At 52.0% G+C, this 21,460-nt stretch overlaps 1 protein-coding gene across 2 annotated transcripts in view; it reads right to left on the bottom strand.

Annotated features, from left to right (window-relative positions):
• Positions 1-21,460, bottom strand: part of LOC138492616 (solute carrier family 2, facilitated glucose transporter member 11-like) — a 458,430-nt gene that overhangs the window by 129,671 nt on the left and 307,299 nt on the right. For both annotated transcript variants that reach the window (XM_069619910.1, XM_069619909.1), the window contains exon 8: positions 18,629-18,739. In XM_069619910.1, the coding sequence (XP_069476011.1) occupies positions 18,629-18,739 (111 nt within the window). The remainder of the gene's footprint in view (positions 1-18,628; positions 18,740-21,460) is intronic.

Raw genomic sequence — 21,460 nt, forward strand, 5'->3', positions numbered from 1 at the left:
GACACTGGGCATGAGCGGGGGTGCGGGCAACAGGAGACAGACACGGGGCATGTGCGGGGGTGGGGGGGCAACAGGAAAGACACGGGGCATGAACGGGGCGTGGGGGGAACAGGAGACAGACACGGGGCATGAGCAAGGGGTGGGGGGAACAGGAGACAGACACGGGGCATGAGCGGGGGTGGGGGGAACAACAGACACGGGGCATGAGCGGGGAGTGGGGAGAACAGACACGGGGCATGAGCGGGGGGGTGGAGGGCAACAGGAGACAGATACGGGGCATGAGTGGGGGATGGGAGGAACAGGAGACAGACACGGGGCATGAGCGGGGGGTGGGGAGAACAGGAGACAGACAGGGGGCATGAGCGGGGGTGGGGGGCAACAAGAGAGAGACACGGGGCATGAGCGGGTGGGGGCAACAGGAGACAGACATGGGGCATGAGCGGGGAGTGGGGGGAACAGGAGACAGACACGGGGCATGAGCGGGGGGTGGGGGGAACAGAAGACAGACACGGGGCATGAGCGGGGGGTTAGGGGGTACAGGAGACAGACACGGGGCAGGAGCGGGGGGTGGGGGGCAACAGGAGAGAGACACGGGGCATGAGCGGGTGGGGGGAACAGGAGACAGACACGGGGCATGAGCGGGGGGGCAACAGGGGAGAGACACGGGGCATGAGCGGGGGGTGGGGGGTACAGGAGACAGACATGGGCATGAGCGGGGGTGGGGGGTACAGGAGACAGACACGGCGCATGAGCGGGGGGTGGGGGGCAGCAGGAGAGAGACACGGGGCATGAGCGGGGGGTGGGGGAACAGGAGACAGACACGGGGCATGAGAGGGGGGTGGGGGGAACAACAGAGGCAGACACGGGGCATGAGCGGGGGGTGGGGGGCAACAGGAGACAGACACGGGGCATGAGCAGGGGGTGGGGGCAACAGGAGACAGACACAGGGAATGAGCGGGGGTGGGGGCAACAGGAGACAGACACGGGGCATGAGCGGGGGCTGGGGGGCAACAGGAGACAGACACGGGGCATGAGTGGGGTATGGGGGGAACAGGAGACAGACACGGAGCATGAGCGGGGGGTGGGGAGAACAGGAGACAGACACTGGGCATGAGCAGGGGGTGGGGCAACAGAAGACAGACACGGGGCATGAGCGGGGGTGGGGGGCAACAGGAGAGACACGGGGCATGAGCGGGGGGTGGGGGGAACAGGAGACAGACACGGGGCATGAGCAAGGGGTGGGGGAGCAGGACACAGACACGCGGCATGAGCGGGGGTGGGGGGCAACAGGAGACAGACACAGGGAATGAGCGGGGGTGGGGGCAACAGGAGACAGACACGGGGCATGAGCGGGGGCTGGGGGGCAACAGGAGACAGACACGGGGCATGAGTGGGGTATGGGGGAACAGGAGACAGACACGGGGCATGAGCGGGGGATGGGAGGAACAGGAGACAGACACGGTGCATGAGCGGGGGGTGGGGAGAACAGGAGACAGACACGGGGCATGAGCGGGGGGGTGGGGGGCAACAAGAGAGAGACACGGGGCATTAGCGGGTGGGGGGAACAGGAGACAGACATGGGGCATGAGCGGGGGGGAACAGGAGACAGACACGGGGCATGAGCAGGGGGTGGGGGGCAACAGGAGATAGACACAGGGCATGAGCGGGGGGTGGGGGAGCAGGACACAGACACGCGGCATGAGCGGGGGTGGGGAGAACAGGAGACAGACACGGGGCATGCGCAGGGGGATGGGGGGCAACAGGAGACAGACACGGCACATGAGGGGAACAGCAGACAGATACGGGGCATGAGCGGGGGGTGAGGATAACAGGCGACAGACACGGGGCATGAGCGGGGGGGTGGGGAGAACAGGAGACAGACACAGGGCATGAGCGGAGGTTGGGGGGAACAGGAGACAGATACAGGGAATGAGCGGGGGTGGGGAGAACAGGAGACCGACACGGGGCATGAGCCGGGGGTAGGGGGCAACAGCAGAGAGACACAGGGCATGATCGCAGAGTGGGGGGCGTACAGGAGACAGACAGGGGGCATGGGTGGGGGCAACAGGAGACAGACATGGGGCATGAGCGGGGAGTGGGGGGAACAGGAGACAGACACGGGGCATGAGCGGGGGGGCAACAGGAGAGAGACACAGGGCATGAGCGAGGGGCTGGGGGGTACAGGAGACAGACACGGGGATTGAGCGGGGGGCAACAGGAGAGAGACACGGGGCATGAACGGGTGGGGGAACAGGAGACAGACATGGGGCATGAGCGGTGGGGCAACAGGAGAGAGACACAGGGCATGAGCGGGGGGTGGGGCCAACAGGAGACAGACACGGAGCATGATCGGGGGGTGGGGCCAACAGGAGACAGACACGGGGCATGAGTGGGGGGTGGGGGGCAACAGGAGAGAGACACAGGGCATGAGCGGGGGGCTGGGGGGTACAGGAGACAGACACGGGGCATGAGCGGGGGGTGGGGGGCAACAGGAGACAGACACGGGGCATGAGCGGGGAGTGGGGGGAACAGGAGACAGACACGGGCATGAGCGGCGGTGAAGGGGGCAACAGGAGAGAGACACGGGGCATGAGCGGGGGGTGGGGGGTACAGGAGAAAGACAAGGGGCATGATCAGGGGGTGGGGGGGAAAAGGAAGGAGACACGGGGCATGAGCGATGGTGGGGGAACACGAGAGAGACACGGGGCATGAGCGGGGAGGTGGGGGCTAAAACAAGGGAAACACGGGGCATGAGCGGGAGGGTGGGGGGTAACACAAGGGAAACACGGGGCATGAGCGGGGGTGGGGGGAACACGAGGGAGACACGGGGCATGAGCGGGGGGTGGGGGGAAACAGGAGACAGACACGGGGCATGAGCGGGGGGTGGGGCCAACAGGAGACAGACACGGGGCATGAGCGGGGGGTGGGGAGAACAGGAGACAGATACCGGGCATGAGCGGGGGGGTGGGGAGAACAGGAGACAGACACAGGGCATGAGCAGGGGATGGGGGAACAGGAGAAAGATACGGGGCATGAGCGGGGGTGGGGAGAACAGGAGACAGACACGGGGCATGAGCGGGGGGTGGGGGGCAACAGGAGACAGACACGGGGTATGAGCGGGGGGCTGGGTGGCAACAGGAGAGAGACACGGGGCATGGGTGGGGGCAACAGGAGACAGACACGGGACATGAGAGGGGAGTGGGGGGAACAGGAGACAGACATGGGGGAGAGACACATGGGGCATTAGTGGGGGGTGGGCGGGAGGAGGAAAGACACACGGGGCATGAGCGGGGGGTGGGCGGGAGGGGGAAAGACACACGGGGCATGAGCGGGAGTGGGCAGGAGGGGGAAAGACACACGGGGCAAGAGCGGGAGTGGACGGGAGGGGGAAAGACACACGGGACATGAGCGGGGGTGGGGGAGGGAGAGAGACAAAGGAGGCATGAGCGGGGGCTGGGGGGAAGGGGAGAGACACACGGGACATGAGCGGGGGTGGGAGGGAGGGAGAGAAACACACGGGGCATGAGCGGGGGTGGGGGGGAGGCAGAGAGACACACGAGGGCATGAGCGGGGGGTGGGCGGGAGGGGGAGAGACACACGGGGCATGAGCGGGGGGTGGGCGGAAGGGGGAGAGACACACGGGGCATGAGCGGGGGTGGGGGGAGGGAGAGAGACACACGGGGCATGAGCGGGGAGTGGGGGGAATGGGAGAGAGACACACGGGGCATGAGCGGGGGGTGGGCGGGAGGGGGAGAGACACACAGGGCATGAGCGGGGGTGCGGGGGAGGGAGAGAGACACACGGGGCATGAGCGGGGGGTGGTGGAAGGGTTGAAAGACAAACGGGAATCAGCAGGGGGTTGGGCCGGAGGGGGAGAGGCACACGGGGCATGAGCGGGGGTGGGGTGGAGGTCGAGAGACACATGGGCATGAGCGGAGGGTGGGGGGAAGGGGAAAGAGACACGGGGCATGTGTGGGGGTGGAGGGGAGGGAGAGAGACACACAGGGCATGAGCGGGGGTGGGGGGGAGGGAGAGAGACACACAGGGCATGAGCGGGGGTGAGGGGGGAGAGAGACACACGGGGCATGAGCAGGGTGTGGGGGGCAACAAGAGAGAGACACGGGGCATGAGCGGGTGGGGGGAACAGGAGACAGACATGGGGCATGAGCGGGTGGGGGAACAGGAGACAGACACGGGGCATGAGCAGGGGGTGGGGGGCAACAGGAGATAGACACGGGGCATGAGCGGGGGGTGGGGGGAGCAGGACACAGACACAGGGCATGAGCGGGGGGTGTGGGGGGCAACAGGAGACAGACACGGCACATGAGGGGAACAGGAGACAGACATGGGGCATGAGCGGGGGGAACAGAAGACAGACACGGGGCATGAGCGGGGGGTGGGGGGGAGGGAGAGAGACACACGGGGCATGAGCGGGGGGTGGGCGGGAGGGGGAGAAACACACGGGGCATGAGCGGGGGGTGGGCGGGAGGGAGAGAGACACACGGGGCATGTGCGGGGGTGGGGGGAGGCAGAGAAACACACGGGGCATGAGCGGGGTGTGGGGGGAAGGGGAGAGAGACACGGGGCATGAGCGGGGGGTGGGCGGGAGGGGGAGAGACACATGGGGCATGAGTGGGGGGTGGGCGGGAGGAGGAAAGACACACGGGGCATGAGCGGGGGTGGGCGGGAGGGGGAAAGACACACGGGGCATGAGCGGGGGTGGGCAGGAGGGGGAAAGACACACGGGGCAAGAGCAGGGGTGGACGGGAGGGGGAAAGACACACGGGGCAAGAGCGGGGGTGGGGGGAGGGAGAGAGACAAACGAGGCATGAGCGGGGGGTGGGGGGAAGGGGAGAGACACACGGGACATGAGCGGGGGTGGGGGGAGGGAGAGAGACAAACGAGGCATGAGCGGGGGGTGGGGGGAAGGGGAGAGACACACGGGACATGAGCGGGGGTGGGGGGGAGGGAGAGAAACACACGGGGCATGAGCGGGGGTGGGGGGGAGGCAGAGAGACACACGGGGCATGAGCGGGGGGTGGGCGGGAGGGGGAGAGACACACGGGGCATGAGCGGGGGGTGGGCGGGAGGGGGAGAGACACACGGGGATGAGCGGGGGTGGGGGGAGGGAGAGAGACACACGGGGCATGAGCGGGGAGTGGGGGGAATGGGAGAGAGACACACGGGGCATGAGCGGGGGGTGGGCGGGAGGGGGAGAGACACACAGGGCATGAGCGGGGGTGCGGGGGAGGAAGAGAGACACACGGGGCATGAGCGGGGGGTGGTGGAAGGGGTGAAAGACAAACGGGAATCAGCAGGGGGTTGGGCCGGAGGGGGAGAGACACACGGGGCATGAGCGGGGGTGGGGTGGAGGTCGAGAGACACATGGGGCATGAGCGGAGGGTGGGGGGAAGGGGAAAGAGACACGGGGCATGTGTGGGGGTGGAGGGGAGGGAGAGAGACACACAGGGCATGAGCGGGGGTGGGGGGGAGGGAGAGAGACACACAGGGCATGAGCGGGGGTGAAGGGGGAGAGAGACACACGGGGCATGAGCGGGGGGTGGGGGAAGGGGAGAGAGACACGGGGCATGAGCGGGGGGTGGGCGGGAGGGGGAGAGACACACAGGGCATGAGCGGGGGTGGGGGGGAGATAGAGAGAGACACACAGGACATGAGCGGGGGGTAGGGGAAGGGGAGAGAGACACACGGGGCATGAGCAGGGAGGGGGAGGGAGCGAGACACACGGGGCATGAGCGGGTGGTGGGGGGAGGTAGAGAGACACACGGGGCATGAGCGGGGGTGGGGGGGAGAGAGACACACGGGGCATGAGCGGGGGTGGGGGGGAGGGAGAGAGACACATGGGGCATTATCGGGGGTTGAGGGGGAGGGAGAGAGACACACGGGGCATGACTGGGGGGTGGGGGGAGGGAGAGAGACACACGGAGTGTGAGCGGGGGTGGGGGGAGGGAGAGAGACACGGGGCATGAGCGGGGGTGGGGGGGAGGGAGAGAGACACACGGGGCATGAGCGGAGGGTGTGGGGAAGGGGAGAGACACACACGGGGCATGAGCGGGGGTTGGGGGAGGGAGAGAGACACACGGGGCATGAGCGGGGGTCGGGGGGGAGGGAGAGAGACACACGGCGTTCGTGTGCAGGCGGCAGATCCCGCTCCTCGGCCCTCCGCTGGCCACTGTGTGCCGATGGCGTGAGAGGGGGGCTGGAGGAACAGGGGAGACACGGAGCATGAGTGGGGGTGTGGGGTTCAAGAAGGACACATGGGGCATGAGCAGGGGTGGGAGGAACAGGAGACAGACACAAGACTTACTGTGCAGGCAGCGAGGAACAAAGATGGCGGGCGTCTCTGAAGCCAGATGCACTGCACGCTTTCACCGCATCCAATGAGAGAGCACGTCAGATGTCCGCGGACATCACGCAAGCTGCTTGCCCAATCACCGTCCTGTCCGCGGAGCAAACAGGGAAGTGTGTCCGCGAAGCGAACACAGATATCACTAATTTTTTTCACTTACATTTTTGTCATTTTTTAAAAAACTACTGGACGGATTTACACCAAATAAAGCAAAGCACGCTTTCGGGACCAAGCCGCCGCTCCTGCCGCAAATGTGGTGTAAATCCGTCCAGCGATTTGGGCTGTAGGCGTGAGCAAAGTTTTTTCCCATTATGTCTATGGGAAAAAAAAAGTTTTGGGACCCCCCCTATAACTTTTCCCCCCCCTGGATGAATCCTCACCAAACTTTGCAAAAAAATTCAGAGTGACCCAAATACTTTTTTTGCAAAGGATGGTGAGGAGCCACCCAAAAAGTGCTCTTCCAATGGAAACACCAACTTAACCATAACTACATGGCCGCTACTGTGGCCATGTGATATATATATATATATAGATACATATGGACAAGTAAAGGATGGATGTTCCACTACGCATTATAAGCAGCACTGAACAAAAAGCAAGAAGGCCTCATTTCAGTGTGTCACAGTTAAAAAGCAATTGTATTAACAGAATGAAGCTCAGCCAAAAGACTTGTCTGAGCCAAGAAAGCCAATGTCTTATTAAACTGGAATTGGCTGGCATTTGATACAATTCGTGTTAAACAGAAACTCCTGTTCTGAAGACCTGGACAAGAACAAAAGAAGTCAGAGGACTATTAGAAAATAAAATCAAAAACACGAAAAGCTCGATTTCATGGTGTCCAGTCACGTGCTAGAAGGAAGTTGGACTATCAAGGTGTTCACACCTACGCACGAAGGCAGGGTGTGCCCATGTTAGGCAGAATTATATGCAGTACCCTTTGGGAACACCATACACAATTAGGACTGCAAGTGACAGTACAAATTCACCTTTGGTACAAGCCCGTACTACAGAGTAAAGTGGTAGCGATGGCTGAGCAGCAAGACTTATCTCAAGAGTAAGTGAGCGGTATCAATAGTTACACAAAGGACAGCCATTACTGTGATTCAAACAAACACTAACTCAAGGTTTCTGAGTAAAAGAATATACATGTATTTACACATCAGTTGTAAAACATTTCACTAAAGTAAAGCAGTCGAAAAATCACACTCTTAATACACCACACCACTCCCAATAGATTCTGGACAAGTTAAGCTGAAAATGAAATGTGAGCAAAATGGCACTCCAATCATTTAAAAGTGAGGGAAAGACAAAGTTAGATAAAAATTGAGCAGCACCAACATGTAAGTAAGCAGGGCAATCTAGAAATAGGAACTACAGTGATGGAATCAAATTAAAAAGGCTTAGGGCCAAAGTCAATAGGACAAAAGTCTTTTGCTCAAGATCACACAGTTCAGGGTAGTTTGCGGTTAAGTCTTTGCCAAGAGTTCCAGACGAAGTTGGTCATCAGAAAAGTTAGCTTCAAGAGTAGAGAAGGACTTGCCCTCGTATTGGCGAAAGGTTTCACACACCTTCAGCGCGGCTGGACGAAACAAACAACTAGATTTGCACAGTACCTTTAAATGGAGAAGAAGCTGTAGCGGAGGCGGACGTTCCTGGCAGGTCCTGCATGCTCACGGTTCCTGAAGCAACTGTCGGACTGACATGAAGTAGGAAGACTGGAGGGTCCTGCACTGCCCAGGGAAGAAAGCAGCAGCAGAGCAAAGCAACAAATAAAATGTGTGCTCCTTAAAACCCAAGCAGGGGCCGACCTTCCCGGCTATCCGGTTCACTGTAGCTCTGTACAGCAAATTCAACCAGAGGAGGGAGTCCTGGCTGCAGTTTGGGCAAACTGGTTGGTCCCACCAGCTCAGGGGAAGAAGATTCCTGGAAGATCTCCTCTGTCGTTGGAGTCTGAAGATTCGGATCTGCAGCAGGGCTTCACCGGGCGGTTCAGTCATTTTAGGGTTCCTCTTCTGTCAGCTCCTCTTCGGTTCTTTCATTCCAGTGGCGACTCTGCCTTTCCAGCCCCAGAGACCTGGTTTTTATGCAGTTGTTCCCCATTCACACAGCCTGGCTGTCAATCACACAGCAGGGTGGCTGTCCTGGCCGGACAGTCACCTAGCCAATCAAACAGGAAAGCGACTTGTGTTACCAAGGGAACCCATAGCAGGGATCCTAAAACCCCTCCCTCACATCCTGGCCACCCAGACCTTCAGACGCCTAAGGAGGGCTTATGTGCATAAGCCTGCAAAAGGACGGTGAACAAAGGGACCAAACCTGATTTGGCGCCCAGAGAAAAACACGAGAAAGATATTTTCAAAAAGAAATGGTGAATAAACCCAGCCGAAACCGTATAGAAACGTATATGGTGTAGTGGGTTTAGGTTCGAGGCTACCAAGATAGCCTAAAACAATACCAAGTTTATTTAAGATAACTGCGGTAGGAAAAATAGGGTAGTTACCACTGCCACCAGCCAAGTGTTGATGAAAAGGGAGCGAAACAATGTTCCAAGAGACACAGACAAAAAGGGATAAGTATTAACCCTTTCCAGTACTCTATGTAAGATAGTTTGTACTGGGTCTGTGGATTAAAAGAGACTAATAAAGCTAATGCCAATTTTACATGTTCTGGGAGACAGTAGTCAGTCCCAGAAAATGGAGTCTGAGTTGGGAAGTCTAAAAGACAACCCTGTGTCACTGCACTGAAGGTGCTGTGTAACACACAGTAAAAAGATGATGCTTGTGGAGTAGGTGAGGCTCCATAGTCTATGAACACAAGAAAATGTTAAACACACACAGCAAAACACAGGTAAGAGTGGGAAAAAAGGCTCACACTCTTACCAGGTGAAACAAATAAATCCTAGAAATCCAGCAAAGCTGCTGAGGGACTCAGTAGGTAAGGGAAATTAGCCATTCCGGAGAATTCTCCCTAACAGCCCACACTCCTTAAAATTCTCAGAGCACAGTACAATCTCAAGGTCAATCTTCAAAGCACTAATTGACACTGGAACATTGAGGTGATGATGGATTGATAAAGTAATTGGTGGGAAGCTAGTGTTAAGACGAGCTCACCCGCATAAGGTTGTTCAGTCTGCATGCTGCTAGACATAGGTGGAAAAGTACTGACTGGGGTAAGAAGCCAACCATTTATAGAGAACCACGTAAATAAGGGTCCTATAGCTTGTGTAGCCAATGGGACGTCGAGTATCTAGTGACATTCATAGTGGCCATTTTGAGGGGAGGGCTTAGTTACCCCACCTGATGTTAAGTATCCTATCACCTTCCTCTACTGTTCTTTACAGATAGAGATCTCTTTCTTATATCTTCACTTAGAACCAATCACTCCCTCTGTTAGGTTTTTGTAGTTTGCCACATAGGATAACTTTGGTAGCAATGTAGGTTAAGCGTCTTTGATGACCAATTCTGGGTATAAGAACCCTGTTTTTTATAAAGTGATTTGAGTAAGATGATCGAGCGATTGCTGATGTTCATTGTACTCCCTGTTTTAGAGACTTGTTAATAAAAAAGACTCACTTTGGCAAACTATTTGAGTCATCTTGATTATTGATGTATGAATAAACTCTGCATACACATCCATCTCCAGGGTTTTGCTACTCATCTTAAAGGACTGTCTGAGAGAACACCCAACTCAACTCTGTCTGCCTCATTGAACTCTCATATAATCCTCTCCCTTCATACTCTTCTGGCCAGAATGCATCTCTCACTTCCCTCGCTCTACTCTTAGTACTCACTTTCTCTTTGCCTGGCATGCAAACCCTTTGGCCCCTCCCCTACTTAACCATTCTCTTCATCTCTTGCCCCCATTCGCCCATGTTCGTATTATGTCCCTGTGCTCTGCCCCACGTCCAAAAAAGCCCGCCTGGCTGATTTTACTACTTTAATCTCATGTATCACTTGTGTCCCCTCCAGTATGACCACCTTCCTCTCAGCCACTCCCGCTACTCTTACATGTGGGCTCTGGAATGGCCAATCATTCTGTAACAAAAGCTCTTTTATCACTAATCACTTTAATTCACAAACCCATTCTTGCGGCCAAAATCATCACTGAGTCATTCCTTTTGACGCTGCTACCCCATACAGCCCTGCACACTGACAATGCTACCGTCTACCACTCCTGCCGCTCTTCCAAAAGGGGCAGCAGGGCTGGTCTAATTATAAACATGGCCCATTCTTTGCTCCCCTTCCAACATCTGGCTTTCTAGCACTGTCCTTTGACTTCCCTGTCGCTCAACACCTCCCACCGACCCCTGTCATCATCCTCATGATTTATCAGCATTACGCCTTCAACTTCTCTGATCTGGAGCGCCCACTTGATTCAACCTCCCCAAAATCTCACCCATTCACTAAGTCGAACTCGATTTTCCACCTACGTGACCTGCCCCATATCAAGCATCACCATCTACCCACTCTCTCTCAGGGGATCTTGTGGCCTTGATTTCCTCTCCTCCTCACTTCCCCATCTAAGCTCTCAACTGATTCCTCCACTTCTGACCATTCCTACGACTGTTTATGTGTTGCTGCCACCTCCAATCTCTCCAACCCCCATCTCCTCTAACACATATGACAATTCAAACTGGGCCTCTCTGCCCCCTACCAAGAGGAAGTCTTGTCCTCCCTTCTCTCTCTCCTGCTGCTCCCTAGGCCTTCTCTATTGAACAAGTCTTCTCAGTTTTTAAACAAGCTCCCTTGGTTACATGTGTCTGCTACTATCTGTAGGAGGTTTGTTTTAGGGCTATTACCTAACTTGGCAGTATTTTAGTGTTGTGATATAGTGGCGGTAAATTGGCATTACCTCATTTTGGTGGTAATTTAGTGGTGAGCATACCTTTCATAACACTGCCCTATATGATCAGACAAACCTTCTCTGTGTATAACTATGTCCTGTACTTGTGTTGACTGTAGGCCTCCACCCAGGCAAATTTAGAGGGAACCAGATAAGTTTGTAAATAATGTGATAGATAGTGTATCAGTTGTGCTAATGACTTATCTACCTCACCACCCTATGCCCTTGGAGGGCTCCATTCAGCCCAGATATACATGGCTGAATGCATTCACACAACACACCAACTTTGTAGCTTGTATATATTTTTACTTTTAATTTTGTAATTTTTTTTTCAGTCTGGCGGTAAATATTTGACCACTATGGTGTAGTACTGGAGTGCCTCGTAGTTATCTCCCCCAGTTAAATAATAAGCCTTGGAGACATAAAAAAAGGTCCTTACACCAATGTCATTTACAATAAAAGCATAATTCAATTGGCAACAATGCATTCCCCAAATCTAACCCACATCAACACTGTTGCGGTTACCTAGAAGAAAAAATATAAACAAGCACTGCAGTACATGGGAAATATTTATAACATGGCATTCTGTCCTTTTGTCATTTAGCACGTGTAAAAGAAAACATCAAACATTTTGTTTTAAAAATAACCTCCTCTGCTAACTGATAAGAACAGCATTCAACCATCCACACTCCTCATGTTTTAACTTCAGTTACAATGAGTTATGAGACTTCTGCTCTTGGTCTGGAACAAACTCTTTCTGCGGTGGTTCATCTGTGCTGAAATGTTGCAACCCTCACACTGTCTGCCCGCGCCCCAGGAGTCAGCTTTGGGATCCCAGCAAGCTTCAATGGCAGGGCAGCCAGCCTTCTCTCCGAACTCCCATCAGCAGACTGCGGGGCCAGGAGGACAAAACGCCCCCTCCCTTGTGTGCAGATCTATTTATTTAATTTGCCTGTCAATCACCACAAAACTGCCTCCCTTTCTGACATATCTAACACCTCCTATACTCCTGATCCCACTGACCAATGCTCTGTAGGAGTTGGTATATGTATCAACTGGTTTTCCTACTTCCTTCGCACACAAAGGACTCTCAGAATGCATGGGAAAAAAAAGCTCATTCATTTCTCATTTTTTTGTGTGCACATTTCTCTTCCATGGAGACACACTAAGCCAGAATTTCCATCTGTGTCCGCTGACATTGCATTGCAATGTTAATCAGGAGGACTAATTAGTTACTGGGATGTTAATAACAGGGAGGTTAGCTAATTAGTACAGATCATTTTCACAATGCAATTTTACACAGATGGGAATTCTCATAATCCATATATATAATGCACTTTGAATCCACTGTCTTTTTACAAACATTCTGCTTTGCCATGGAAGGCCTAATTCACTGTTATAATGAATAAATGTGGCATTTCACTTGTTTCATATAGTTTACCGTCTCTTTTCTGCATTCACATTACCCATTTGACTTGAATTTTAAAATGACTGTCATTTGTCATCTGCACACAGTTTGCTGACTGCTCTTAAAATTACTGTCATCTGCACAGATTTTGCTAGCTGCTTTTAAAATCACTGCCATATATTCCTACATATCCCACTTATACCCATATCACCTGTAACCTTCACCCCTAGCCCTGGACCATCCCTCAGATCCATCCTTATGAAACAGAAATATACCTTCACCTGCATAAGTGGCACAAAAACTGCAATCCGCTTTGTCTCCTCTAAAGGAAGGCCTGCCACACCTTCACTAAGGTCCTTGATTCTGCTAAATGATCATACGAATGAAAACAAATTGCTACTCTACACTCTCACATACACAAACCCGTATCCACACGACAAGCCATGCTGGTTCCTCCTTCCCCTCGTGCAATATCTTCTTCAGTGTGCGCCCACTACTTCTCATCAAATACTCCACAGAATCAATCTCCACTACCTTCCACCTGCACTACTTCCTCCCACACTCTCCCTTTGTATTGAAACCAACACTGTGGCCAGTCAAACTCTCCTTCATACCTGTTGGTCTGCGTGCCTCACAAATAACCATGGAACTTGCACCTCTCATCTGGTTCTACCTCTCGTACCTTCTCAACTTCCATCTTTTCCATGGGACCTTTCTTACCTGTTTCAAATTGGCAACTGTCCAAGCAATCCTAAAGAAATCTCTGACTGACCCAAATAATCCTGCAAACTACTAACCTCCATCTCTTCTCACACATTATTCTAAAGTCCTTTAATGACTCATCTTTACTATCAGCCGCTACTCTTCTCCTGGCAACCTCACTCTAGCACGCTCCCTAATACTGCTCTTCCCTCTCCACTCTACTTTTCCTCCTCGCTTTTGCTTCTTATACCTCCTTGTACCGCACTACTGCAACTCTAGCAGCATGTCAAAAACTCCACTCCCAGCCATTCCTTTGAATATGCACTAAACCTCCACCTCTGCATCCAAGAAAGAGTACCCTTAATTTACTCTCTCTTTACTCCCCCATCCCTGACTACCCTGTACTTAACTTGCATGCATATACTGTAATAAACTCACTCCCTGTCTTCCACTGTCTGTCATGTGTCTTGTCCCGTCCCTGGTTTTTTCTCAGCCACCATTTACTGATCAGTCTGCTCATTGCCACTTCATGGCATGTAAGGAACCAGAACCAGGAGTGGGCAGTTTACTGCTGTATGCGTTTCTGGTTGAGACACATTGTTCCCTTCATAAATACAAAGGGATCAGAGAAAAGGTTAGGCGGATTGTGATGCTGGAAATGACTTATGGAGGGACAGGGCCTCCTGTCCTTATCCTACCACTTCTGTGTGTGTATTTTGTCTATTTTTTATGCCACTGAGGTCCCCGACAGGACCTCTACCATTGCAGCTCTTCATTCTTATCTTTTGGTGAACATCACCCATGGCATACCCTTATGGCACCCATGGGTGGGGTACACCCTTGTATCACTTACGTGTGTTTTTGGGCACCTGTGTGTTGCCCACCGAGCAGGGTATGGGACCTGAGTGAATGGAGTCTGAAGTGAACTCACATCCTCTGTTATGGGTGTCTGGGTTTGTGTGTATGACACAATGAATGAGACAGCCCTGCCTGAAACTGACGTAAATGCATTGTAGTGTTCTTAAAGGCTGAGTTCTTGTCCCAATCCACATCTTTTGTTATGGGTGTCTGGGTGGAGTGAATGGCCTGAATGCCTGTGAGCCTGATTTGCTGCCTGCCTGCATGAATGCCCTACTGTGTGATTGGCTGACTGAGCCTGGCTCAGGCAGAGGGAATGAGGGACAGATGTGTATATCTGGAGACCTCTCACCAATTTGTTCAGTAGATGAAGTCAAAGCTTAGCAAGAAGAAGCTGCTCCTTGAAGCACAGCTGGAAGAGAAGACTGCTGCTGCATTTAGTCAACAATCCGAAAGCTGTTGTGTCTCCCAAGGACTGATCCAGAGAGGACCTGCAAAGGAAACCTTTGCCCAAGCTATGAGGGACCATCATGCAAAACGGCTACTCTTCATCAAAGTAAACTGGAAGCCAGTCCTTGTGCCTGCCGTCCGGGGAAGTGGTAATTGAAGTCCATCAGAGGAGTGCAGTCATCCCTCTCGAGAGAAAAAAGTCCATTGGTGTCGCCCAGGGTCCGGAGGTGTATTCCATGACCGCTGGAGGCCGTTGCTGTCTAGCGAAGCCGGGGTACTCTGGCATAGTGCTGCTGGACACCCAGAGGTGCAACAAAAGTTCCAAACTGCCTAAGAACATTTGAAAGGACATCCTTGCAGTCACCACTAACCACTTTTTCCTGTCAGAGAGAGTCCAGAATTTGTGGGTGCCGTGGAAGGGCTTGGTGAGGGCCCAAGGTCAGTGCTGCGGCTGCAACACCAAAGAACCAAAAGTCAGAAAACCGCTATATTCCAAAACCCGACACCTAAAGTGACCTATGCACCTGTCGACACCTGAAGTCATCGATGGATCCTAGAAGTCTTACCTTCATCCGCCAAGCCAATAAGGAGACCACAGTAAGTTTTGTCTTCTCAGGACTTCTACAGTCAGAGAAATCATCGACCAAAGGAGAGCACTGCGAAGAGCCAAACTGCTGCCATTCATAAAGATTTTTGTTCTGTTTTATTCTTGGACTCAGGATCCAAGTGGCTCCTTCTTCTAAATGGGGTCCATCCTCTCAGGGAATCATCAAGTAAACGCTGCCACTTCTCCTGCCAAGGCACCAAAGGTACTGTGATGAGAAAGAGCCTCTTCTAGCCTCAGGAGCCTTCCAGGCATCCCAGATTCGCTGTGGATCCTGTTCTCCTGTGGTCGCTCAGGCACTTTGGGGTAGTAGAACCTTTTAAAAGTTATTGAACAATATTGGACTGGGCTGTAAAAGACCACAGATGTCAGTCCCTAACTGTTCTATTACAGGTTGCCCAGGTGGGGGATAGTCACTCAGAATTGCCTGTCTAATCTAAAGAAAGCTTTATGCCACTGTTCATAACTAAACTGCCTTTCTTTCCTATTATATGCTGGTTCCACCTTATTTAAGAATTCACCTGCCATTTAAAATGGTCTGCAGTTAGTGCAGTTCCTACTGAATTTAAGTAGTGTGTGGTACCACATAGAGTGTATATATTTACAATTCTCTGAATAATTATTCGATGTACAAAGTGTTATTATGTATATTTATTTACTGCTGGTAACAGTTGCAACCCTTATTTTATATAAAGAAGGTGTGTTATCACCTAACATAGTGTGTGGACATTCCTTTGTGGGGGCTTTGGGAAACACTGTATTTAAGAATCTGCCTACATCACCTCCTCAAAGCTTAGGCCTGGCTGCTAATCACATTATACCAAATTGAGAGCCTTGCTGTGGTTGTTCTGTTCCTTTACCCTACCATACAGGGGGCAGAAGTACAGATACCCCCTCCAGTCTTTACAGGGATGGTGAGGCAGAACATGCAGAGTGTGACAGTGCCATAAGAAACATTGTTCTTAGCATTGCTAATAGTGTTACTGACTCTGGACCTCACCGAGGCCCTCACTTCCACCGGGTCTAACTGGGCTTGGACTGTTGGGCTGTTACGATTCCAGCCCTCTCCTGCCCATGATTATTAACACTACATTAAACATGTTTTCTTCTCTTTAGACAATCAAAAGAGTATGGATTCCAGACTCTTGGATTGTGCAGACTAGAGGCTTCTGGGCATCCCCTCCCACACCGCTTATCTCCCTACCTCCTGATGATAGTAGTAAGTATGAGCACCTGTTTTAACCATCTCTAATATCACATTGAGAAAGAGGAGCGGAATTGAATATTGAAAGGGCAGATCACTCTATGAGGTTGCCTAGTGGTATATGAGGAGGTAGAAATTTACTTTTGAAGTGGCTCTTATGCTTCTGAAATGTTTGATTGATCTTGAGGCAGTGACAATGATAGCTGCTTACTCATTAATAAGGTTTTGCATATTAATTGTGTTATGATTAGTGACGATATTAGTAGCAATATTTTATATCATTTATATTTCATAATTAAAAGATGTATAGTATAAAGGAGAGTGTAAGAACATTTATTGAGTGTGCATTACTGAGAAATTTGTCAGATACATTTTGAATATGAGGATGATATGTGAGGCAAAAATGTAAATGTATTGTGTATTGATGTGTTATAGATGCTACATGTCTTTAATACACACACAAAGGGTTAGTGGAAGGTATGAGTGATGGACCATCAATAAAATATAATGTGACATCAGTCAACCTTTCCTCTGCTGATGAATGAGATTAGCCACCCACTGCAAGGGGTAGTTACCTACTCTCTTTACTGATGCTCAGTGACAGGTATATGGTTTTCCCTACCTTTATTCTTAACACAGCCCCTGCTGGGGGGTCTTGGACACCTGGATACGAATCACATCAATTCACCTTGACATTCAAGCTGATGTAATTAGAACGTAGGATTAAGGAACAAAGAATGTAGTGCAATATGTGAGGGGAGGAAGGGTGGAGGGTAGAAAAGAAGGGAGGGGGCCTGAGAGGGGGAAGGAAGGAGAGGTGGAATAGAGGGACGAGGGAAGGAAGGAAGGAAGGAAGGAAGGAAGGAAGGAAGGAAGGAAGGAAGGAAGGAAGGAAGGAAGGAAGGAAGGAAGGAAGGAAGGAAGGAAGGAAGGAAGGAAGGAAGGAAGGAAGGAAGGAAGGAAGGAAGGAAGGAAGGAAGGAAGGAAGGAAGGAAGGAAGGAAGGAAGGAAGGAAGGAAGGAAGGAAGGAAGGAAGGGAGGGAGGGAGGGAGGGAGGGAGGGAGGGAGGGAGGGAGGGAGGGAGGGAGGAAGGAAGGGAGGGAGGGAGGAAGGGAGGGAGGGAGGGAGGAAGGAAGGAAGGAAGGAAGGAAGGAAGGAAGGAAGGAAGGAAGGAAGGAAGGAAGGAAGGAAGGAAGGAAGGAAGGAAGGAAGGAAGGGAGGGAGGGAAGGAGGGAAGGAAGGAAGGAAGGAAGGAAGGAAGGAAGGAAGGAAGGAAGGAAGGAAGGAAGGAAGGAAGGAAGGAAGGAAGGAAGGAAGGAAGGAAGGAAGGAAGGAAGGAAGGAAGGAAGGAAGGAAGGAAGGAAGGAAGGAAGGAAGGAAGGAAGGAAGGAAGGAAGGAAGGAAGGAAGGAAGGGAGGGAGGGAGGGAGGGAGGGAGGGAGGGAGGGAGGGAGGGAGGGAGGGAGGGAGGGAGGGAGGAAGGGAGGGAAGGAGGGGGGGAGGGAGGGGGGAGGGTGGGTGGGAAGGAGGGAAGGGGGGAGGAAAGGAGGGAGGGAGGGTTAAGGAAAGGAAGGAGGGAGGGATGAAGTAAATAAAAACCTTATTCAGATGCAGCGTTCGTTTGAATGAAGTGGACTGCAAGGAATGGAACAGGCAGGAACTTTGCCAATGTAGTTCAATCCTGATATGTAACAATCCATGCAAACCACTGGTACCTCGCACATATCTCCGGCTATGCTTCTCTGTCCTCCTATCTTACTGTAGTACCTGGTATTAAAGTAGGAACTGTGCCCAGATCTTCCACCTTGACCCACCGCATTCCTGCACATTGTACCACACAAAGATCAGCCTCGATTCTGACCAAAAATAACCCTCCCCTCTATCGCAATGCAGAGATCTCACAGCATCTTTTTTTCATTTCTGAGATATGGTTAAAAGCTTCCAGAACAGGCCAGTGCATTTCAGTGCATTTCAGTGCATCCCTGTGCATTCGCCCCGTTGCTTATAGCAATTAGTGCGAGATCTCCTGGTTTACTGGGGTCCTCGGGATGCTTCAGCATCGTGTTCCGCATGGCTCTTTCTGTACACAGGTTTACATTCCGTCAATGCAGGCGCGTCGCTACATGCAACTCACATTTCTATTTGACTGGCCTTTCTGGCCCCCGATATTGGCGCAGTGGCCTTCGTTACTTACGCACAACAGGGCCCCCAGGATTTCACAGCCCCCAATGCCAATGGCGATGTAAGGGATGCGGTCTTGGGAAAAGCCGGCCTGCTGGAAGACGTCATACGCGTAGAAGTAGATCTGGGAGAGGAGGGGAGGGGGCAGAAAAGAAGCGATAAGGAGTCAATAAATAGGTCGAAGCCATCCAAAGGCGTGGAACTTACATCAACGGGAAGCCGTGCACCAAGGGAGTGACAGTACAAAACAATACCCAACCTAGCTGCAGCAATGTTCACTACGAAGCATGAAGCATATAGTCAAAAGTAGTGGTAAGCACCTTTAAAGCCACTTTTTCCTCGCCACCTCATGCGCCTGCATTAATCAAGTGAAGATGTGGACTGGGGTAGGCATACCAGGCCCGCCTGCATTTCCCGCTCCACTAGGCCAATGTGGCTGCCTGCCCGACAGCATGGATTTTCATACTGGTGGCAATGCTATAGATTCCTATGAAATCCACCTGAAATTCCCACCTGGTAAATGCAGACGGATTACATCTGGAGGAATCGATTGTAAAAACCACCCGCAATCGTTAATTGGGGGCGGCACTTACACGTTCCCATCAGTGAAGAGCAAGGGAGATATTGCACATGTTTTCATCTTCACTTTTTCACTTCGTGGTGGAAATTAGGAACATTGCATGGAGGGGACCTTTTGCACTTCAGTGCAAACGAAGGTGATCCTCTCCGTGCAAATCTTAAAGTGTGACTCTCACATTATGACATGTACAGTTTACAGTGAGCCCTGTGAGTAATGCACAGTGTGTGCAATTCACGAAGATGGCAATGGGTACATTGGCCCACGTCCATAAGCCATATTGGCGGCCATGTTTATTATGGTGCAGCCTAAAAAGCACGTGTAAGGTGCACGCACTAGACGTTTAAACATGCTTTTTACCCTATAGCATATTGATTCATTTGTATGGCACACAGGGGGCAGGGAATACAGTTATCATTTCTGCCACGCCCATCTTTTCCACCATACAAATGGGCAAGCATTTACACCAGCATGACATTTTTATGCTAACGAACATGCTTTGGCTTCCGATGGAATCTGCCTGCTTTTTACACAGTCTGAAAGCAGAGGGATTGTGCGGTAATCCATTGTACATGATGAGTTCCATGCATAAACTGAAGCCGACATTTACTCAATTTGCACCTCAAAGTGCAAAAAAAGAAAGGTCTGCAGGCAATTACGCCTAACGACTAACATTTCATGGAGGGGACCTGTTTGAACTAAAGTGCAAACGTAACACCAGTGCAATTTACACTTTAAAAAAAATTACTTCCAAAGACATTTCCAAACAATAAATTGCAAGGAGGTTACCCGCTATGATTGGATTTATGTGCAAAAAGTTCTCTCTTTTCCATTTACAATTAAACACTGTCTGGCATGTAAGCATGTCGGGCAACATTTCATTGAAATTGAGAACGCTGCTTACCATATATGCGTGGTAAGCAGCATTCACAATTAAAAGTAATGCTGCCTGGCATAAGAGCATGCCAGGCAGTGTTTACTCAATTTGCACGGCAGAGTGCAAAAATGCAGGGCAAAAGGTGGCATACACGCACGTGCACCATCGAGTGAGGCTGACTCTTCTGATTCAGATGGGGCAAGAGGATGTGACTGAAAGTGGTCTGCTAGGAAGGATTTGATCCAATTCAGTTCTAAGTTTAAAATCCCTGCATGATGTAATTGGCCCAGGAGAATCACATAGTTTTCCGTAACTAAAGCATCTAAGAGGTTGAGGAGGATTAAGGCGAATGCACCATGAGTATCTGAAAGTGTCCTCATGTCATTGTAAGGCAGATTCTGCTATTCTCCCGGAATGGAAGCTGGCTTGATGATTTACTGGAGTTGGGCAATTGCTGCTCTCTCCAGGAGTTTGCTTGGAAATGACAGTTGTGAAAATGGGTCGAAATTCCCTTGGTCCAACGGCTCAAGGGAGGGTTGTTTCTTCTTCCTCTGCCTTTCCTGATGGCATGCTCTGATGCAATGAATTGGGGGGTGGGGGGTGTATGTGTAGCCTGCTGAGGGTTCTTGGAGTGACAGTGGTAGAGAGGCTGATAGATGGAGAGGTTGTGCTGGTGGATGTTACCTTCCTAGTGTATGCTTGTACTAGGTTGCATTTGTAAATTAGTGAATAAACAAGTTTCTTTTTGTACCCAAGGCTCCTGGTCTACCTTTGAGAAGGCATACCATAACACAGGCAGAAAGGAGAGCCATCAGCTGTCTTACTACGCCCTCCTGTGCTGTGCTGTGCTGTGCTGTGCTGTGCTGTGCTGTGCTGGGGAGACAGTCTGAGTGGCATCCCCAACCCCAGGAATAAACAGAGCCCTCTCCCTGCTCACCGTATTTCACCTTGCCCACCAGCCTTCCAGAGCAACTACCTTTCCTACTGCCAGTGTCTGCCTGCAACTGTCTCCACTTCTTCATGTCATGAGCTGTACAGTCCTGTGCCTGCCTGCCCCACTGAAAACAGTTGCCATCTCTGCTGCCAGTACCTGTTTACTGTGCCACCGATGTTGCTGTCTTTATTCCTGCCTACATTGCGTCCCATAACTATGGCCTTGCATATGTGTATAGCTCTTTCTGCCTACCTATGCTCGGCGTGCCCAAAATTGAGTGCTTTCGCCCGGCCTGTCCCGATGACCCCACAATGGAAAGGTGAGCGACTCCATCACCCCTGCGCACAGCCCAGCAATTTGTGGAGACGTGCTGACTTGGTCTCACCTCATTTTAAGGCACTCTCTACCAATTGTCTTTGCCCTGAGCCGCTCCTGGATTTCGATCTGATTTATGAGT

The sequence above is a fragment of the Ambystoma mexicanum genome, chromosome 10 (genome assembly GCF_040938575.1).
Source record: "Ambystoma mexicanum isolate Mex_15411 chromosome 10, UKY_AmexF1_1, whole genome shotgun sequence".
In the NCBI taxonomy this organism is placed as follows: domain Eukaryota; kingdom Metazoa; phylum Chordata; class Amphibia; order Caudata; family Ambystomatidae; genus Ambystoma; species Ambystoma mexicanum.